Source organism: Rutilus rutilus (assembly GCF_951802725.1).
Source record: "Rutilus rutilus genome assembly, chromosome: 21".
NCBI classification, from domain to species: domain Eukaryota; kingdom Metazoa; phylum Chordata; class Actinopteri; order Cypriniformes; family Leuciscidae; genus Rutilus; species Rutilus rutilus.
In genome coordinates this window covers 20,430,742-20,453,693 of record NC_140226.1, presented here as the reverse complement: position 1 = coordinate 20,453,693, position 22,952 = coordinate 20,430,742, and the positions used below count along the sequence as shown (strand labels likewise).

The 22,952-nt window shown below is 37.7% G+C and overlaps 1 protein-coding gene across 4 annotated transcripts in view; it reads right to left on the bottom strand.

The window, feature by feature from the left end:
• The window catches only part of arhgef10 (Rho guanine nucleotide exchange factor (GEF) 10), a 51,017-nt gene that overhangs the window by 2,744 nt on the left and 25,321 nt on the right, over positions 1–22,952 (bottom strand). For all 4 annotated transcript variants that reach the window (XM_084392947.1, XM_084392946.1, XM_084392949.1 and 1 more), the window contains 10 exons: positions 18,530–18,645; positions 18,308–18,435; positions 16,230–16,330; positions 15,751–15,872; positions 15,583–15,669; positions 14,888–15,099; positions 14,612–14,769; positions 12,077–12,219; positions 10,836–11,010; positions 109–231 (listed from right to left, as the gene is read on the bottom strand). In XM_084392947.1, coding sequence (XP_084249073.1) covers positions 109–231; positions 10,836–11,010; positions 12,077–12,219; positions 14,612–14,769; positions 14,888–15,099; positions 15,583–15,669; positions 15,751–15,872; positions 16,230–16,330; positions 18,308–18,435; positions 18,530–18,645 — 1,365 coding nt within the window. The remainder of the gene's footprint in view (positions 1–108; positions 232–10,835; positions 11,011–12,076; positions 12,220–14,611; positions 14,770–14,887; positions 15,100–15,582; positions 15,670–15,750; positions 15,873–16,229; positions 16,331–18,307; positions 18,436–18,529; positions 18,646–22,952) is intronic.

The window sequence follows — 22,952 nt, the reverse complement described above, 5'->3', positions numbered from 1 at the left end:
CAAACGGCATTAGAACAACACCAGGGTGAGTAAACGATGACTTCATTTTTCATTTTAGGGTGAACTATCCCTTTAAGTCCTACACATGGCAGAATGAATTAAACCCACCTGTAACTTTTGGGATGCCCTGTAGTCTGGGCACAGACAGGGCCACTGTGACCCCGAGATTTGTCCCCACTAACAGCAGACCGTGACTGACTAACAGACTGCTCACCGAGACTCTCTGCTGTCCTGAAGGTGGAAACACACATGTGATAAAGAATTATTTTATGACTTGCACTGCAACCTAAATCAGAGAAAATGCATACTACTAAACACTTGTGGCAAGCATTCATGACTAGAGGTACTTGGTGAAATATTCACCCAGTGGAATAATAACATCATCCACACATGCTAGGCTGTGTGGGTAGGAACACGACAGCATGTGTGGGTAGGTTACTATGGGGATGATGCTGAACAGCAGTTGGTTTCCGAGGAAACCTGACACTATGCGCTCTTAGAAATGAGAGAAAGGTCTCATTAGAAAGAGAAGAATGACAAATGCTCAGATATTTGGTTAAACAAACAAATCTGTCAAACACAATGAACATGTACATAAACTGGAATAATTTCAATTAAATAAAAATGATCAAAAGTTCTATTTTCCACAAAATAGCTACTGAAGTCCAGTCCAGTCACAATCTGGTGAATGATATTACATCTATTTCAAAATAATTTGGTGATTAAATAAAAGCAATTCAATGTTTAACACTTTTAATGTCTTTCAGCCATTTCTGACCCATTATCGGTAAGGAACATGAAATAAATTGACGCTGAGAAAAATATCTAAATAAATACCATAAAAGCAAATCTGTAATTCTTTTACTAATTAAATAGTTCCAAAGTTGGTTGGATGGATGGAAATATAATATATAATATAACCTTTGGGACCGGTTGAATTCATGAAGTTATGAGGGACAATTAAGCGATAAAGGGATTTTATACACAGAACAATAATGTGCTTGCAAAGAAAGAATGGCATCAGTTACAGATAAGTTCTTTTGGCACTTGTTACACATGAGCAAACAGAACTGCAGGCAAAAAGGAACAACATCTAACTTGACCCTGACTATACTCTCACACTGATCTGTGGGTTAACCATCCTCCAAACACCTGACTGGTCAGAACCAGACTGCAGGATTGAAAAGTCAGAGAACAATGTCCTATTCAGCTGTTCCAGTGCTCACTGACTCGTTAGGAAAGGGTTGGCTCATATTTCTGAGCATCGCAGATCATTACATTAGTCATGGAAACTGCTCTAATAGGCGCTGTTACTAAACAATTGAGGAATGAATGAGTTTGCAAAAACATTACTCTGCACAGTTTTGAAGTTTTTAAAAATATATATTTTTTACTGCATGTCCTGAATATTAGCAAAGTCACAAATAAACTTTTCAAGGGCCACCTTGTCAACAACTGTTCAGTCCACCTAATGGCTGATGGAGAAAGACCTAATTAGCTTAATAGACTATGTCAATAATATGCATAAAATCAACAATCAGTTTTATTTGAGAGTGCTTAAAGGGATAGTTCACCCAAAAATGAAAATTCTGCCATCATTTACTCACCCTCATGTTGTTCCAAACCTGTATGAGTTTCTTTCTTTTGTTGAACACAAAAGAAGATATTTTGAAGAATGTTGGTAGCCATTGACTTCCATATAATTTCTTTTTTCATTCTTTTTAACATTCTTCAAAATATCTTATTTTGTGTTCAACAGAAGAAAGAAATTCATACAGGTCCGGAACAACTTGAGGGTGAGTAAGTGATGACAATTTTCATTTTTGGGTGCACTATCCCTTTAACTAATTGCAAAAAAAAAAAAAAAAAAAAAAAAAAAGAGGGTCCTTTTTGTTTATAAAATGAGCCTGTGGTGCATTCTTCTCAACTGGCTGCTGTGGTGTAGCTCCACATCTCCAACATCCAAGAATAGATTTAGCTACGGGCTGCGTGTGTATGTGTGTCTGCATTCTGACCTTATGAAGAGGGACAAGACAGACATGTACTATTCAACCTCAATATAATAATAATAATAAAAAAATCATGATAATGTTAATAAGTGTCATTATTATTGTTATTATAACAATGATGATCATTTAGAAGATTATGTTATTGTAATATAAATGACTGTAGTTGTCTTAATGTTGTAATCTAACTCAAGCTGTTGTGATCAGTTAATCGTCTGCTGGTTGAGTGATATTGTAGCTGATGTCTTTGTATCACCATCAAAATACAGACACACTTCACTATAAATCATGTCAAGAACAATCAAAAATTATTTGTCAATTATCAATTATGGGGGTAGATCTAATAAACAACATGAAAAAAAGACTCTCTGTAACCTATTTTTGAAATGAAATAATAACCAGTAGCAACATGGCAGAATTTAATAAGCAGGATGTTAATAATCTAAGGATGGCAGACAATCTGAAATAGTGAAATTTTTCTGACACTGGAAAAAAAAAACCCAAAAACATCTGTCCAAGCATTAACCACTAAAGGGGCTAAAAGAGTTTCTAAACCAAAATCCTTTCAATTAAAAAATGAAACACATCATCCATACACAATTTATGTGATATTGAAGATCTCTTTGAACCCAAAGAGTCAATGCAGCTGTTTTTGTGGTGGCTGCTTTGTTTGTGTCATTACTGCACACATGAGTGAGTATTTAGGTCACAAGAGACAAAGCCATCGGAGACAAAGACCACTGTCTGTACCTTCACACACAAACACAAACACTGATATCAGTCTCATTAATTTTCACGAATGTCACAATATGCATTTCAAGATTTTCAATCCACGCTTAATAGAGGATGACTGTTCTGCATCTCATACTAAGATTAGGATGATAAATTGACACAAAGGGCTTTGGTACATTCCTAATATAAGAGGCAAACAACAAATCTTTTACCAGTCGTACGGTTATATCCATTACCAGACTAAGGGATCACGACCATGTCTGCCAGCCATTTCAGCAAATGTTACATAAGACAGCATAATACAGCCAAGGTGACGTGTGACCGTCTCCATCTCTACAAGGTCAGGACACAACACAAAGGAATTATGCAACAAAGCCCTCATCCTAAAATCTGCTCTTGCTTTACTGAACACAAATCGAACTAAAAAGGGTTTTAGGTTCCCTCTGTCTGAGGTAACTGCTAGCCATGCAAAATGACTGTATTCAGCTGTACTGAAGTGAAACTACAGAAACATGATACAGCAAATTTCTCTCCTTTTGTAATACACATTGTGAGGGAAATAAATGCTTTACCTTGTAAAATAAATGGTTTAACAGCAAGGTATTTTTTAGTTTGAGTGCTGAGACTGAATGGCTTAACTATAGTGTCAGTTTCACTCAACAGCAATAGATGTTTCTGTCTTTTAAGGTGATTCAAACTTCACCTCATTCCACTAATGAGCCACTAAACTGCCAACAGAATGATAGAAGATACCCTAAAATCCCCAAGAAAACCTCAGAAACAAGTAAAGACACAACACGGCACAGGAGACAACCAGCAGTGCCTTTCATGAACGAAATCCTGCCCTGACAAATAAGCCCCTGAGCTTAAGGAATAGCCGGGCATGATCCGACACACTCAGCACAACCAAGCTGAAGGATTCTGGTGCTGGAATTTAAAAGACAATATCCTGTATTTTAGATACTCAACCAGTGCCATTCAAAAAAGTCCCTTGAGTTTAGTCAGATTTTTCCATTCAAAACCCAGTCTGATGTATTCAATGATGCCATATGTCCTTATAGAGCAATCCTGATAGTAATCAATGCTTTTTCATGCATAAAATGATTTAAAAAATAACCAAATAAAGCTTGATGGATAGTTTGTAGGCACTTCGAATAACATATATTTCTGCAGGGAATTACAGTAATCTGGCAGGTTCAGATCCGCCCAGGTGTTTAAATGAGCCTTTCAAAGCCATTAACTGTTAGTCACCAAATCTAGGAAGTTTTCATTGTAACAACAATAGGGCAAGGAAATATGCCAACAGATCACATAAATCTGACCAATCAGATCGAAGGAAACTTCAGCAGGACTCATCTTGTCCAGAGTGTTGTGTTATACAGTATACGATACAATGATAAGAATCAGGAAGTGTGAATTCACATTAATGATACTAAATGCTAAAAGAAATGGCTCAAATAACCTTTATGGACTATTTTATTGAACTATTAAGTAGTTATATGAAAACTGTTAACCTATTAAACTAAAATATTAAGGGTCCTAATTATCACTTAAGATAAAATCTGAAATGAACATGTTAAAATACATGACTTTAATGCACTGCTGCAAGTAACAGTGAATCAGTTTCAGGGAACTACAGTTGTGGTCAGAGACACACCCTTTTTCTCTCACACAGGAAGTCCTTCTTGAGGCTTATGTCTCCATGAAGACAGTTTCCTGTGTGGCAAACTGCTGCATGAGTTCATGGTGAGGGACTGCTGAACTCTCCTCGACCCAACCACATTTTCCTTCAAACATTTGATCTTAGAGGAAAAACCCCCCTCCCAATCCAAACAAAACACTGTGAAAGAGCTGATAAAGCAGTTTCCTCTTCTAATGAAGGTCAGGATGAATATTATTAGCATGGACCGTTCTAAACAAATCCCTGATGTATTAAATAGTGGATAAGAAAAACATTGTTCAACAGCTATACAGGAGCATGACATCTAAAAGAGGCCTTTTGCAATGTTCCTAACTTCCTGCTGAACATACGATAAGGAGTGGGGATCATTATTATTAGTGCTGTAATATCGATTCATCGTGATTAATTGCGTCATAAAAGTTGTTGTTTATATAATACACAATACACACACACACACTATATAAACAAAAACGTTTATGTTAGATGCGATTAATTAAGATTAATTGATTTGAAAGCATATTAATTATTATTACTACTAAATAAAAATATTAAACAAAATAAGAAATATTACTATTGTGTTTCCTTGTAAAATAACAACAACAAAAAAAATCAAGTATTTAAGAAAAATATAATATTTGTATTTTACAGTACAGCTGTAAGTCTTAATTTCTTAATTTTTAAGCAATTATTTTGGTGGAAAACTGCAGGAAGCCCTTAAAGGGATACTCCACTTTTTTTGGAAATAGGCTCATTTTACACCTCCCCCAGAGTTAAACAGTTGAGTTTTACCGTTTTCGAATCCATTCAGCCGATCTCCGGGTCTGGGGGTCCCACTTTTAGCATAGCTTAGCATAATGAATTGAACCGGACAAGACCATTAGCATCTCTCTCAAAAAAATGAACAAAGAGTTTCGATATTTTTCCTATTTAAACCTTGACTGTTCTGTAGTTACATCGCGTACTAAGACCGACAGAAAATGAAAAGTTGCAATTTTCTAGGCTGATATGGCTAGGAACTATACTCTCATTCCTGCGTAATAATCAAGAAACTTTGCTGCAGTACCATGGGTGATAATAGGCTACTGAGCTGGGGACTATTATCAGGTGCTGCGTCATATCATTACGCTATGCATTACGTTAGCATGCTAACTACGCGATGCTAAAAGTGGGACTCCCAGACCCGGAGATCGGCTGAATGGATTCGAAAACGGTAAAACTCAACTGTTTAACTCTGGGGGAGTTGTAAAATGAGCCTATTTCCCAAAAAAGTGAAGTATCCCTTTAAAGGGATAGTTCACTTTGAAATTAAATTTTGGTATGTTTTAGCTTACCTGAAGGGCATCCAAGATGTAGGTGTCTTTTTTTCCTCAGTAGTTTCAATTTTGATATTTTAGGTCAAACCGTTCTTGTCTGTCAGTCATATAATGCAGGTCTATGGTCACTGTCTCAAAGAGCATGCACAAGTCCAAATTAAAACAATTCCCCATCGTCCAAATGAAACAATTCCCCATCGTAAGTACACTTTGATGGCCTAAGACACGAAACGAGCGGTGTGTGTGAGAAAACGAACCGTATTTATATAGTTTTTGCCTCTTGAACAAAGCCGCGTCCAACTGATCTGACGGCGCGGGCGGGTATAGATATATACACTGATGTCGCCTTGGCTAATGAACTGCAATAGCGAAGGCGACATCTAGTGTTTCTATATCTATATCCGCCCGCGTGCGGGTATAGAAACACTAGCACTAGATGTCGCCTTCGCTATTGCAGTTCATTAGCCAAGGCGACATCAGTGTATATATCTATACCCGCCCGCGCCGTCAGATCAGTTGGACGCGGCTTTGTTCAAGAGGCAAAAACTATATAAATACGGTTCGTTTTCTCACACAAACCGCTCGTTTCGTGTCTTAGGCCATCAAAGTGTACTTACGATGGGGAATTGTTTCATTTGGACGATGGGGAATTGTTTTAATTTGGACTTGTGCATGCTGTTTTGAGACAGTGACCGCAGACCTGCATTATATGACTGACAGACAAGAACGGTTTGACCTAAAATATCAAAATTGAAACTACTGAGGAAAAAAAGACACCTACATCTTGGATGCCCTTCAGGTAAGCTAAAACATACCAAAATTTAATTTCAAAGTGAACTATCCCTTTAAAGCGTGATTTTTGTTGACAACAGCAAGTTTCCGCATTGTTTTGTATTGAAATGTATTAGAAGTTATTTTGAAAAACGTTCCCTTTTTTGGATGAACTCACAAGACATTAATGATTAAAGTTCAGTCAACTACCCTGGTGACCAATCAATTTGCATATAAATAACAGACTGCTTTCAGAGAGCCTGAAGAGTTTGCCATAATTTATTTAAATTCCCCAAAGTAACAGTTACGAATAATGATTCTATCAATTTCCAGGTCTAGAACATTATACAGACATTAGACATAAAGAGAGAACAAGAGACAACATATTCAGTGAGGAACCCCCAACACACAGTCAGAGAGTGCCTGGACTCTCCAGTCACTATGGAGATTTAAATAAAGCTCCTTTATTCAGCTCTGGAGAATAAAGAAACAGCTCTCTTCTTAACAGAGCACGTGCACTGAGTGACTCAAACCCCATCTATATATTTAACGCTTCTGATTCAATTACCAGATAAGCTGTCATGTTAAAACACACCTCTACATCTCGATGATAGAGAGATGATAAAGTCAGATGATGTTACAGTGCACATGTGCCAGAAGAAACACAATATCACTCCAGTGTGCCATTTCCATTTGCTACTATTGTGTTAATGAAATGAAAATGATATAAGATGCAATATGGACCAAAACCAATGCTGTTTAATCAAACGTCTGACTATGCAAGACTAAGTTCTCTTTGACTGCATTTTACCAATCACTCAAGAGAAGACATTTCAACAGAGATTACAGATTACAGATTACAGCTTCAGTCCTAAACCCAGCTGGTGTAAAAGTGGCCACCATGCCTGCTGCCTGACTGACATGCGACTGACACTGGGGGTTATTTTGGGAATATTTGGTGAGGATTATTAAAGCCTGACGTGGACTTTTTAAATCACTGAGATCTGAACAGTCAAACATAACGACACACACACATGCATACAAGCATTAAAGCTATTACGAAGCTACCATAAAAACCAGAAAGACAGAGGGAAAAAAAAGTAATGCTGAGGTCTTCTCAGTGTACTGCTCTTTGAATGGCTTCCTGAACACATTGACTTGTGTTGAGCAACACAAACGGCCCATTCAGAACTACTAATGAAAATGAAACAAAACCAAATGCTGGAAGAGATCCAAACAACACAACGAGTAGAAATGTGAAATACTGCCAGACTAAGGAAAGTCCACCTCTGATTTCCCCTAAAAAGCCTAACTGCAAATAAGGTGTAAAAATCTACATGCTTTTTGTAGAAGGGCAAAAAAACACTTTTTACGACATTATTTTGCTCTAAGGGAAAACAAAATCAGACCAACATGACCTCATTGGAGTAAGAGAACGAACAAAATCTGGTTTTAAAATGTTATACAAGAGGTTACACAATGTTCTGTGATTCTAGAGGAGATGCTGTAATTGACCTCCACATGAAAGAAAATCACATGAGAAAGAGACACACCCACTCATGATGTCATGTTATGATGTAAACACAGAGCTGTAAATCAGCAGAGACACCTGTAATCTGCCTCTGTCTGGGGACTACAAATGACAGGGAGCTGCCTCTGAGTCTGAGGGCTAATCTTTGAGAATCATAGTGTAGAAGGCAATCATTTTAAACTGATATCATTTGAATTTGCAGTTGAGGAAACAAGAAGTTAAGCGTTAAATTATCACTTCTACTGGTCATCCCTACAGGGATATTTCACCCAAAAATGAAAATTGTCATCATTTACTCACCTCATGCTGTTCCAAATCCATAAGACTTTTGTTCATCTTCGGAACACAAATAAAGTCTGTTTACCCGAAAGTCTGATGCTTTAAAATGTTCATATAGAGAAAAAATAAAATAAATCCTTATGAATTAGAGCTGCACGATTAATTGCAATTTACATGAAAATGCACTTAAACCGATTTGCCTTATCGCGATTATGAAATTGCAAAGGCTGCGATTATTTTTTATACGCAGCTTGTCATTAATGTACGGCTCTGTAAACGCTGCTCCATCTAAAAGCATCTAAAAACATGCGTCAAACATCTCTCCAAACATAAACAAAAGACAACATTTAATAACATGCTTTTACTCCAAACTCACTTCATTACGTCAGTTGAGCATCCTTCTGTGAGATGATGTGGCTTCTTACACAGAATAAGGCAGTCGTGTGTTTATTAGTCATGTTTAATCAAAGCGTTTCAATCTTCTGTTTATTCAGCTACAGCGATATGGCTTTCCTGGAATGATGCACCTTATCGTACTTCAGCAGCGGGGAATATTTGGCGTGTTTGCGTGAGAGCGCCCTCTGGTGTTCAGATGGAGCAGCATTTACTACCGATCAGCCGCACTGTACTGACGAGCAGCGCATAAAATAATTGCAGCCTTTTCCAAATCGCGTGCGGTTTCATTGCGATTAACCGTGCAGCTCTAACATGAATCAAGTGGCTTAATCCAAGTCTTCTGAAGAGACACGATCATGATGTATGATGAAGGAATTTAAGTTAAAAACGGCTGCGCTGTGTTAAACGTACAGTATGTAAAAATTTTCGCCGCTAGGGGTCACTAACCTCTTACAATAACAAAGGCGTAGTTTGATGATGCAACATCTGCTAAGAATCATGGATCTTGTCGTCAACGTCAAGCCGACCGATCTAATAATGTTTATGGATGAGTACATACATCGATGTTTTTATCATGACTGTGATATGAAGCAGTTCGGGATTGCTAAGAGACAGCTATCAGCTCCACACGCGACGCGAGTCCCGCGGATATAAAAGGAATATGGACATTTCATTCTACCGAACTACACGCAAGTGCAGAATTACTACTCACAGGTCAGTTTATTAGACAAATTAAACTTGTGAGTAACGCAGCGCTGTTTCACTTGGTCTAACATTACACTATCACACTAAACTGTATTTGAATGTGTTGAAATGTATGTTATTCTGTGTTAGTTTGTCTGTATGAGACTAGCAGTAAGCTAGATCAACATTAGAATAACATACAGATCATATTCTAACATTTTATCATTGTAGAACTATATAACACTGATTAGTTTTATGTAACGTTAAATGTGCTCACCTGTTTAATAAAGTACATGTAGGAGCGGTCGAAGTCTCGGATGTAGAGCTCTAGGCATCTCGAAAACACCGCGCTGATATTGATTCTCGTTTCGTTTCTCGTTCTAGTTCTCCTTTTTTATCCAAAGTCTGCTTGCCATGGTCCATAATGTTTGAAAGAAACAACAGCGTGCAGATAGACATTGCACGTCTGTCGCCTTGGTTACTATCAGAGGGCTCTGGTTACTATGGCAGTACGAGCGGAAACCAGGGACAACGCGGATATGACGCCATTGACGGCGACAAAACGGAAATAAAGAAACGTGACGTGTCTTCGAATTAAATTACAAATTTCTCCTGGTTTGAAAGTCGTTGGAAACAGTCGGGATAATGTAAGTACACAACTGAAAAATATATATAACATAGATATAGTGATTTTTGCTATTTTTAAAGCAAAAAAAAGTTACATATTGTACCTTTAAGTTACGGCACTGCTGTCATTTATGAATATTTTGAGGTGTGAGTTTTGGGTGAAAGACCTTCAAATGGAAAGACAGAAATCACTTAGATTTCTTTAAAAATCTATCTTCATTTGAGTTCTGAAGATGAACAAAAGTCTTATGGGTTTGAAACGACATGAGGGTGAGTAAATGATGACAGAATTTTCATTTTAAGGTGAACTATCTCTTTAAGACCTTGTGTAACCCCTCCTGTTCTACTCACACCACGTGGGATTTAAACCAAGGTTTCCGGCATGGGAGGCGGGCGTGCTAACAAGGACACTAAAGACCACAGATTCTAGTGTCAGTCGCTAGTGCGCCTCTTGAGGCCAGGGGAGGGAGGTTTGCCTGCGCAACCTTTACTAACTGGCCTCCGTTACAATCACCCCCCCTAAACCTCACTCCCATCTGGGTCACGGCACCTAAGAACCGGAGGGGCAACTACTCGCATCGCACCGAGCAGGATTTGAACCGGTGTTTCCGGCATGGGGGATGGCTGCGCTTACAAGGATGCTAAAGACATCAGCCACTAGCGTCAGTTGATAGTGCGCCTCAAGGCCAGGGGAGTGAGGTTTACCCACACAACTCTTACTAGCCGGCCTCCGTTACACTTGGAATATGTATAGGTGAATATTTACAGCACCATCTGTTATGGGTGAGTTTTTGTGTTGACATATCGTACTATACCTGGGAGTATGTTGTTGACGGCTGTGGTTATGTTGATGTCTTGCAGGTGGTCGAGAGTTTCAGTGTGGAAGAGTCGGAGAGTGGAGCCACTGCTAAAGGATATCCAGATCCCCACACCGGCCACCACCATATGGGACACGATCATTCCCTCTTCTTGATGGGCTTCAAACTGACGCTGTCAACACACATACACACAGTTTTTTATAAATAAATAAGCATCTAAACTCAAACATACTTTTATACACCAGATTCTGGACTGGGCTGGAAAACACTGGTCTGACTTTGCTTGGCTTCATTTTTGGAAAAGTCTGCCTGTGTAACCTACTCATCTGACGAATGAGGTAACCCAAAAGAAGGTCCAGAGAAGGAAAAGCTGATTCTGATCTGACCCACTTCAGGACGACATTTAGATTCTCATATACTAACTACAGCTTGACGTATTTGCTGGAGCAAACAAATTAACAGGGAACTGCAATGGGAAATTTAACAGGGTTTGTGGAATGCAAATCCCACAAGCACATCAGAACCACAACATTATTAGACTGGAAAAAAAGAGAAACAATCTGGCTCATGCATTTCTGCATATCAAAATCTGTGCTTTTCATCTCATTAAAGATGAATTTCTGCATATCAAAATCTGTGCTTTTCATCTCATTAAAGATGATCTGAAATTTCACTTTCTAATTGCATTCTTTCCAGCACACCTCGCACATATTCGTCCCTCACTCTCTTCCATTTGAGCCAGTCATTTGACAGTAAGCAGAGCTGTTGAAGGCTAATGAGCTTAGTGATGTTGGCTGGATAACAGGTCAGTGTGTCAGTGTCTGCGTGTAGGACAGAGAAGACATGGCTTTAATATTCTGAGATCACAGCAGGCCTCTCTGTCCCCATGCACTGTGAGAGTGAATGAAGAAAGAAAGAGTTCTCTCTCTCATAAGATAAACTGCATATCTGTTAGTAGCATCACAGCTTTAGGTCACAAAAATATACACCCACACATATCTTTAAATAAGCAAATAATAGCCCTATTGCCATTCAGAACCTTTTTCTTATGTTGACTTTTTTTGAGTGGTGTTTCCAGTAAAATATGCCTAACAGAATGAGGTCCTACAGATATTTGGATTATATAGTAAGAAAAGGATAGACTGTGCCACTGTTTGCTGAACAAAAACTTGGTCGTCTAAGTAGAAATGCTGATCAAAACAGGTGTGCAGAAATGTGTGTGTAAATTGCTGTACTACCTCCACAGTGTGTGTCTGCGTGCTGATGATGAAGATCTGCCCTCCTGATGAGGCCCAGACGTGTTCACCCACCACCAGCAGGGCTTTAACCGGCAACACTCCCAACTTCAGCACACGGGCCCCTGACTCGACCCAGGAACCGTCTGTGAGGGCGAGAAAAGACATGAAAACAATCTGAATCTCAGATATTACTGTTTATAAATGCAAAGAGAAGATAAGGGCTTGTGAACATTGAATGTGAGAGATTTTGTGTGAGAAAGAAATCAGGTTAAAGGTTACAGTGATGTTTGACACACAAAGGGTAGGGCAGATACTACATCCTGTGTTCCTCACCCACACTGTGTGAGTGGGTTTCCTGCAGAAATATAATGACCTCACAGCATTCAGAGAGCAGAATGGAGGCGTGTTGAGTGTTTGTTTAATTCACAAAGGCACGACTGAAGAGAGACCTGACAATCAGAACTCCTCTCACAGTGGAAATACCAGTACCACTTTTCCATCAAAATTGTGTTGGATCATCTTTTTTTGGAGCTGGTACCTGTGAACCTCTTTATTTTGAGACACATTCTGACATCCAAAGTAAGCTGATTCAGCAGCACATGCTGCTTTTAATGCAGTAGACTGAAGTGTAAATATACAATGGATAAAATAATGGCAATCAATTAACACATAGGATATTTATAAGTTAAATAATTTTTATTAAAGACAGATGGAAGAAAAGTGGCAACAGTCGCTGTGCAATGTGACACTATCATTTAAAAGTTTGTGGGTGTTTTTTTTTACGTTTTTAAAAGAAAATTCTCACAAAGCCGACATTTATTTGATCAAAAAGTAATACAGTAAAACAGTAATATTAAACATGTTTGATAACATTTACATTGACCCATAATAATCTCCACAAATCACTGATAGCCAGCATCTGTTTCTGCCTGTATCATCCCACCCTCCAGCGTATTTGAGTGGATCTTTATTCAGCTTGTTTGCCTCAAGAGAGTTACATAACACCAGCGCCTACACAGCATTCCCGCTCTGTCTCTTGCTCTGATTCAAATACACTTGTGATGAGAAGTGATGTAAGAGGGAAAGAAGTGTTTTAATGAGGACATACATTTTACTGATCAAATGCCTAGTCATTCTGTATTCAGCTGAATTAGTAAAATGTAAACAAAGACATAGTTTAATTCAAAACACAACCTTCATAATCTGATAATGCTACTGCCGGACGAAAATATCATTGTGTAACTGTGTTCATCTGAAACTGTGCTGCATTTCCGAAATGACTCATCCTGTGAGTATTACTAAACATTAAGTATTACATTACGTGAATGTTAAAGAGCACACCAAAAAGCACACTAACTATTTTTATATGCAGTATTTTTGTACAAATTAGCAGTTTTTATACATGCTGATTTGGTGTTCAAGAAACATTTCTCCTTATTGTCAATGTTGAAAACAGTTTTAATATTGCTTAAGCAGTTGCTTAATATTTTTTGTGGAAACCGATTTTTTTTTTAGGATTCTTTGATTAACAGAAAGTTCAAAGGAACAGCATTTATTTGAAATATAAATGTTTTGTAATGTAACATTATAAGAAAATGTCTTTACCGTCACTTTTGATCAATTTACTGTAATGCGGCTGCTGAATAAAAGTTAATTTATTTTTAAAAATACCAACTTTTCAACATTATATACTGTATATACTGTAATAATACATGTGTTCCAACAGTGTTAACCTCATTTGGACAACATAAGTTATCACACAGTTATACAAGATTCAACTATTTTTTAAGTCAATTTAATTAAATTTAAGTTGAAATGACTTACATTTTAAGTATAATCAACTTGGATGTTTAAGGCAGCAACTTTCTTTTTTTTTTTTCAATAGAACAAAAGTAATGGGCAATAATGAATTATGAATAATGCAAATTACTCAATATTAACTTCTAGTTTAATAGTGTTGTATAAAAGTTAGATCACACTCAAAATCATATATATATCATTTTTTATATATAAAAAAACACTGTTCATTGTAAGATATATGGCTAATCCTAAAACAACAGCATCATTACAAAGAGTATTACACAGTAAGCCAAAAATATTTATTAAATATCTGTGTCTCTGGCAGCAGAAAACTGGAGTGAGAGTGAAATGGAATATGAGCTTTCCAGAGAGAAAAACAGCTGTGGAAAGAATTAATGAGAGATGGGGTAAAATATTTTTAAACGTCTCGCTTTCCTTGAGAACTTTCCAGAGCACTCCCCGCTGACACCAACTTATATCAGCATGAATTCTGAAGGCTGGTTTATTATTTTCTGGTTATTTAATGGCATAGCCATGCTGAAAACTTAGCTTTGGCTGGTTGATCAAGAAAGCCTTGCTGGTTAAGCTAGTCAAGAAGCACACCAGCAACCCATACTGTTTTTTTTTACTTTTCCTAATGCCAAAAAAAAAAAAAAAAGCATTCAACCAAATTTTCGCCATTCATACCCCTTATCAAGATTCATACAGCAATCACAGCAGAAAGAAACTCCTTACCATCTGCCCTGGAGAAGACGACCAGAGAACCGCTGACCAGGCCTGCATACAGACACCCACTCTTGTACACTAGACACGTGACGCTGGACTTATCAGGGGAGAAGAAGTGCTGCAGACGAACCTTCTTAGCGCGCTGGCTGCTCTTATACACAGATATACTAAAAAGAAAACATAATTTTATCAGGTTAATAGACTGAGCATCACAAGACAACGGGGGGCATCACACCTCCTCTTCATCTATATGGTGTTTGTGGATGTTTTGGATGATGTACACACCTGCCTTCCTCCATGCCCAAGCACACAGTCGGTGTGTCATTGGCTTTCCGATCCTCAGGCTTTCCCTCTCCGTTTTCCACGGGCTCATCCAGAGGCACAAACGTCATGCAGAGAATACGCGACTCCACATTAAAACACTCTGTCACTTTGGGATTTGAGTTCTGCAACGCCACAATGGAGACCTGACCCATGTGATTGGTGCAGCTGGCCACCTGAAAAGAAAGAGAAGTTGATTTCAGAATCTACACCCCAGTAAAAACTATTCATTGTCCTGCTGAACTGCTAAACAAAACTGATATGAGTACTAAAGTCTGAGGCTTTTTCCAGAGACAAAATAAAATTCTCAGATTGATGGGACACTTAAAGGAGTGCAGCTCATCACTGTAGGCTCTTACGCATCTTAGAAAAGGGAATGTTTTACGACCTTTTATACAAAAACCTACAGCATAAAAGCCTCTAATGCAACCTTGCACTCTCACTGCCCACACAGAACAGTGTTTAATGATGCTTTTAGACTTCAAAACTTCTTTAAAAATGATTGAAAAAAACTTTCAGGTCAAGTACAATTTGGCAACAAACATATACACACACACAAGACTGACATATTTGCTCCATAGTGGACTCTAATAAGGAAGCTGGACTGATTTAATATACAAGAATTTGATGTTTAAACTGTAAATTGTCTCCCAACTCACCCACACACATCCATGACCCATAACAGGCAGATCCGCAGTGCTGTCAGTGTTCACGTGAGGCTCTGGGTTGTGAACTGCACACTCCACCTAACACAAATACACATTGGTTTCATTTAAACCATTTTTGTTATTATGAGCAATAATGATAGTGTAGACATTGTGTGTCACCTTGAACTCCTGTAGTTTGGACATGACCACAGCCATCTGTCTGAGTAAGAGAGGATGGTTCTGCTTCCTCATTTGATTACCATCATCTTCAGCACAAAACCAGCCTTGGATGTTGTCTTCCTCTGTACAAAAACATTACATTAGTGAAGCATTCCTCAGATTTTACAAACCAATGATATTCCCATATGTGTCCTCCAGTTGCCAGTATTATAATCCATTTGTCTGTACTGAACTTTCAGTTCTGGCTCGGCTGAGCGATGATTCACACGCTGAACAATATGCATCCAGATGGCACAATTTTTTAAATATTTTACGAACACGTTTATTTAGAAAATATGTTGAGAACATCATATTAAGATATGTTTAAATGTATTTTCAGACGTTTTTGAAGCAGTTTTTAGGGCTTTTAAGCCCTAGATCTCTAATTATAGAAGAGTAAAAGACAAAGACAGAATACGGAGACAGGAAATGACACGTACGTAGAGCCAATTTAGCCATCTGCAGATTACTGATCCAAGCTTGCTTGATGGATGGACTGAAAGTGTTAAAGACCGCAGTGAAGAACGTGGGTCTACCGTACCTGAAAAGTGAAAAATCACAAACAAAGTTCCGATTTTTCTCAGGAAAAGCTTTCACAATAGAAACAATACATGTTTGTCTAGATTCACAGGACATGTATTAGGCGGTATACAAATCTCCTGGGTAGTCTAAATATCTCAGCATGGATTCAGCTGGTCAGGCAGCTGGAGAAACAGACAGGGTCCCTTCTGGTTTATAAGGTAACATTGAAGGATATGATTTAACAGTTGGCCAGTTTCAATACTAAATCAACAGAACACAGAATTTATAACTTTTCCATATTTTTAAATTGGCAATGAATTTATATTTCTATGACTTTCGAAGAGTCTTTTTAACTGTCTACACAACTTCATAGTGTAGATATAAATAATAGATAAAGACCAGAAGCATAAGAGTGAGGTCATGTAATCCAGACCACTCCCACCACAAACTCCAAAAAAAAAGGTCAACTGCATACATTTTCCAGCAGTCACAGTGTGTGAGAGAGATTTATGTTATCAGAGAGATTAGTTTGACAGCTGGGAGTCTAAAGATACTCCTATAATCCAGACACTAAAATCCAAGCATACAGTGACAAATAATCGGTGTGTGCGTATGTTTGTGACAACTGCACACTACAAAGCCTCTGATCCACAGGAGGAGGATAATAACAGCACAATATTTCTTTGGGGGTCTGATTAGGGATTTGAGGTCATTCTTAAACCACAAAGTCACATGAGACATGGAAGTTTGATCATTTAAAAGCCTGAGTTCCACGGTTTTAAGAAGTGAATTAAGCAGCCTAAATAAATCTGTTTTGGCATATTTGTGCACCCTAATTAATAATAATAATAATAATAATAATAGTAATAAAAATGCCCCCTAAAATTAACATATGCACATGATAATGAACACTATTAAAAACATTAATACTTTAATTTGTCTTGTATGCATAAATTCAGCAATGCAGAAACCAATAGATCCCAATGAATACTAAATACATTAAAACTTAATATTCAGCAATATTACTGATTTGACTGCAGTGACACTATTGAATGAGTCACACTAACTGAACTGAGCTGGATGATGACATCACTGTTACTCCAGAGCTGCTTTATAGCAGAATTGAACTCATTTCATAATTGATGTGCTTTACACAGTTATTGATGGAAATGAATCAACCCTGAACTGATTTCAACTGAATAATGACCGTTTACTATTGTCTTTTTAGAGCTGCATTACAGCAGAATTGAATTCTGTTTGCATCACTGAATCCTTATTTTCCTGTTTATCACTGTAAAGCTGGTTTGAAAATCTAAATCTAAAGCGCTATATAAATAAATCTGACTTGACTTAAAATACATTTGTTATTTTAAATAATTTTTTCATGTTTTAATAATAATAATAATAATAATAATAATTCATTACATTTATATAGCGCTTTTCACTGTACTCAAAGCACTTCAAATGGAAGGGGGGAATCTCCTCACCACCACCACATTGATGCACATTGCAGCATCCAGCTGGAAGAAGCGACGGCAGCCATACTGCGTGATAAAGCCAATCAGTATACTGGGATGATTAGGAGGCCATGATGATGGACAGAGGCCAATGGGCAAATTTGGCAGGATTCCAGGGTTAAACCCCTCTTTTTCGAAGGACCTGGGATTTTTAATGACCACAGAGAGTCAGGACCTCGGTTTAATGTCTCATCCAAAGAACGGTGCTTTTTGACAGTATAGTGTCCCCATCACTATACTGGGGCATCAGGACCCAGTAAAATTCAGCTTTGCCATCACAAGAAACAAATTACATTATAAAAATATTTTAAAATAGAAAACAGTTATTTAAAAATTGTAGTAACATTTCACATCATTACTGTTTTGACTGTATTTTTAATCAAGTAAATGCAGCCTTGGTGAATATAAGAGACTTCTTTCATGAAAGTAAACACTTTTGGACGGTATTGTATTAAGGGTCAAGCTGAGGTCACACATACTTGTCTTGCTTCCCTGGTAACTGTAGTTGTATCCTACAGCGATCAGCTGCACGAATCTCCTCCTCTTTCTTTAAAATGAGTCGCTGGAGACCTGAAACCCAATCCTGAGCAACTGTCCCATTAACATTCTGGAGAGAGAGAGAGTGAGTGTGTTAAATTGACATAAGTGGCAAGAACTGCGTGCATCCTGGTTTCAGCAAAACAGTGAAATGAACACCTCACCTGATAGTTCCCCTTCAGACTGCTGATCATGGTAGAGATCTGGTTCACCAAACTCAGGTCATGGATCAGGTTCTGTAGGTCCTGGTACAGCTGCCCTGGACCCATATATAATTTATCTGCAAATGAGACACAGCCGATTGAAGTTAAAAGTCAAAGTAGTATTGATCATCATCTGAGGATTTTATCCAGCTTATAAAATATCACCATCACAGTACTATTTGTTTAGTTTGGCTCCATTTTCTACTTTACTAGCTTTGAGCATTACAGTTGAAACTGATTGATATTATACAGCGAATCATTAAACACTTCAAATTAGAGTCATGAAGACTGTCCTGTGTGGATCTGACTATCTCCCAAATTTTGTCCCATACAATAGACTGCTTTGTGCTGCTCTGCTCTTTCAAGATAAAGAGCTAGAGAGAGAGAGAGAGAGAGGGGGAGGCTGCGTATTTGGCTGCGTTTGTGTGTTTACTTTTGTTCAGAAGTGTCAGGCTCTGCAAGTATACAACATTTATCCTTTGAAGAGGTGCTTAAAGATGTGTGGGGGAAAAAGGATGTTTTATTCTCCCTAAAGTCAAAGTTTTCTAAAAGAGGACAAAACTAACTCCTTGTGTTCAAAACCGTAAACTAAAACCAAACCTTTCTGAAAATTGCTTTCAGTAATTTAAATAAAACTTAAATAAATAAATATTAGACAAAAAACTTAACCTTAAAAAAATGACTAATAATAAAAACATCAATGCTATATAAAAATATAAAAAACTAAGAAGATAAGATTACTAAACTTAAACTAAAATATAAAAATAAAAGCTAATTCAAAATATTAATAAACACTATAATAGTATATAAATAATTCTAAAATAACATTGACAAAGACTAAGGCGGTACTTCAGCACTTAAAGGGGTCATATAATGGTACATGCACTTTTACAAGTTGATTGCACTGAAATGTGTGTTGGCAGTGCCTGTACACAACCACCATAAAATGATAAAAATCCATCCAGTGTTTTTTTTTTATCTCCTTATATGTTTAATCTCCTCTCAAATCAAGCCGTTCGATTTTGTGACGTCACAAAATCGACGCCCCTCCCACGATTGTTGATTGACAGCAGCGTTTCAACACAGACCCGCCCTCGCTCGTGAGCGAGCTGTCTGTCATCATAGTCCGCGCGTCACTGTTGATACGCTGGAGCACTGTCGATACGCTGGAGCACTGTCTATGAGCAGAATGGCGTCTAAGCGATTGTGGTGTTCTGTGCTTGGGTGCAATAAGGAACACAGCAGTCATTTTGATGTTCCTAAATCCGAACCGCTGAAGACGCAGTGGTTGAGTTTTGTTTTCGAAGGGAATATTCCCCACGATCAACAGCAATGCTTTCATGTTTGCGCGAATAATTTCACACACCAGACTGCTTTATTGACGAGAACATTGAAAAAGGTATTAGCTCCTGTCTGAGTATGTGTTGTTTATGTGCCTAATGACTGTCATAGTTATTTTTTAAACAGATCAGTAAAATGTTAGTGCTTCAGCCCTGACAGTTGTACCTAACACTGCATAGATAACGTTACGCATCACGGACAAGCCTACATTTACCGAAAAAACTTTTTTCATGACCATTAGCTGTAACATCAATCTGTCAATGAACTAACGTATACATCAGTAAACACATAGCGTTCGTATCTCACTACTCTACCCTGCCAGTATATACAAAGATAGATCAAAGTGACATTACGTTAACCAACCATTCAGAAACGTCCTGTTGCACAGTGTCCTCAGAGACTCCCGCTGCCATTCTTCAAAATATAACGTTACCCTCAACTGTTGTCAATGCAACACTCCACGTGTGTTGTTGAGGCAAAACGCCCACAGAACAGAGGGGCGGGGTGAGCAAAGCTCATTATCATTTAAAGACACATGCACTTAAACGGCGTGCTGAAAACAGAGCTGTTTTTGACCAGGTAAAATGAGTGTTTACTTACAATGCTAATGAGAATTTTTAATTAAAGTATATTACAAACTTTTAATTTAGACCCTAAAGAATCATATTAGCTTGTACAAAAATGGCATTATATGACCCCTTTAATTCAGTCTTACATACTAATAAACTTAACTAGAAAACTAGACCGAACATTTAAACATTTTCAATTTGAATAAAGTTTCTGCAAAATGAATACATGTAAAATGGTGCTCTGGAACTTCTCTGAAACTTTTTCACAGAGTTTCCAACAGTGACATCACTCTTGGCAGCTTTATTCTCCATGGTTAATTAGAATAGGAAAAGTAAAACGAGAGAGAATAAAGAAAGAAAGGGGCTGGGAATGCAAGAGCTCTTGATTCAGTGCTCTAGTTTGAATCAGAGCAGCTCCTGCACACAGAATGTGTTTTCAGTAACCATAGAGACAACACCAGTCTTTTTCGACCACGCTGAAAAGTGATTTTTCTATCTTCCAACATTAGAGGAACGGCACAGAGAGTTCGGTGCGTTTCATCTGTCTAAAACTGTGAAAGTTAAACTAGCATTCAGATGAGAATTACAGAACTGAATTACTTCTAGTGTGGGTTTTTTGCATAATGCCTTGAAAAATCCCACCGGAGTCCCTTCTTTTGTCACCTCAGCTGTGCTGAATAGAGCAGACGCAGTGAAACAGGAAAAACAGTCTTTCCTCTTTTGTTCAGCTTCATGAGTCAGTGTGACCCGTTTCCTTCAAACCACAAAAACAGAGCAGACTGCCTCCGAGGAGAGAAAGACGTCCTCAACGGCAGATGATTTTGAACAGCATTGTTGTGTCATTAGGGGTCAAGCACTGAAGTGTTGTTTTATTATTATTCTGCGTTTTCTGCATTGGAGTCTATAACAGCAGCTGCTAGAATCCCCCCAAAATACATCTCTGTAAATCAGGACAGCATTATGAATATTCATCATGCATTGCATTAAAACCCATATTTACAGATGCGCTGGAACAGCAGGGGGTGAGACATCAGAAATTTCTAAAACAATCCCTGAGGAAACAGGCAATTTACTAATACAGTTGACTTCTAGCTGACTAGCACAGCACTAGCGCTAGCTAGGCGAACACTTCAAAGAATCCTGTTTTGCTAGGTATAATGAGGAGAAATGTTGTGAATAACATCCCTTCTTTAAGCAGAAAGCTTTTGAGTTCTCTCTATTATCTTTTCCTCTCCCTATCCCCATCTCTCTTGCTCTCTCTCTAGTTATCTCGGTCTTTCCCGTTCTCCTGACATATTTCCATCAATAATTCATTTTTAAGATCTAACATTAAAAGCCAGACTTCGATGACGATTTTGTCAGATGTGACACTGTCTGGAAAGCACAGTAAACAGTGTCTAACACCAGTGTTTTCAATGTCATATTTTCCATGGAAACTTTATCTGGATGTGTCAGAAATCTGACCATGTATTTTTCTGAATAATTGTGAGGTTTTTTAAATGTCACATCTCTGCTCATGCACGTTTAAAAATAACACGAGTGTATTGTTGCTTAAGGGTGGTGCAGAATGGATATCTCTCTGAGCACTTCCTCCTATTGCTTCAATCACTTGGCTATGTTAAGTTGTTTGATTATTTTTGAATCAAGCAGACATTTATATCCAAAACAACTTCCAGCACACAACAGCGACAGCGATATTTCATCTGGAAAGCCTCATTTAAGGACACAGTTGGTGGTGATCTCTGTAGTAGATGGACCATAAGCTCTGTAGTTTATGGCCCACCCTTACGGAACAAAAATATAAGGGAATATAATGCAAAATATAATGCGATATATTACAGAATTTCCATATATAGGAAACTAGTGCTTATATTTTTCAATATACTGCAATATATGCATTGACCAAATATTTATAAATGAATACAAAAATAGCATTACATGTAATATTCACAAAGTTTTATCCTTTAATGTGTACATATATTGCACATACATGTTCCCATATAAATGTGAATGCATGTTCTCACACACACACACACATTCAAGGAATGAGTTACAACAGATTTCTAGTTCCCAGCATGCTTTGCTTCTGACTGTTAAAGGAGAGCAAATGTTAAAATTAAGTGTTTAATGTGTCTGGCTCAATATTAATATACGGGGAATCTGTTAAATCTGTTAGTGTTTAATGCTCTATTATTTTAATTAAAAATATTTTCTGGTATGTCTGAGTTTTTAGGGTCACCATTGTCCTGAAGAGTAGAACCTGTGGTGAAGTTGATGATTGGCCAAAGACTATTACGACTATAATTACCGATAATTACTATATTTTAATAGTAATGGTTGTGCACTCCTCAGCACAGTGATAGTCTCTTGGTTAAATACTTTAGTACTTGCAGGTGTGCTTGTGCTTGTGCTTTTGACAACTAGCTTGAAAATATGAAACATTTATAATGTAGATAATTAAAAAATATAAGAAA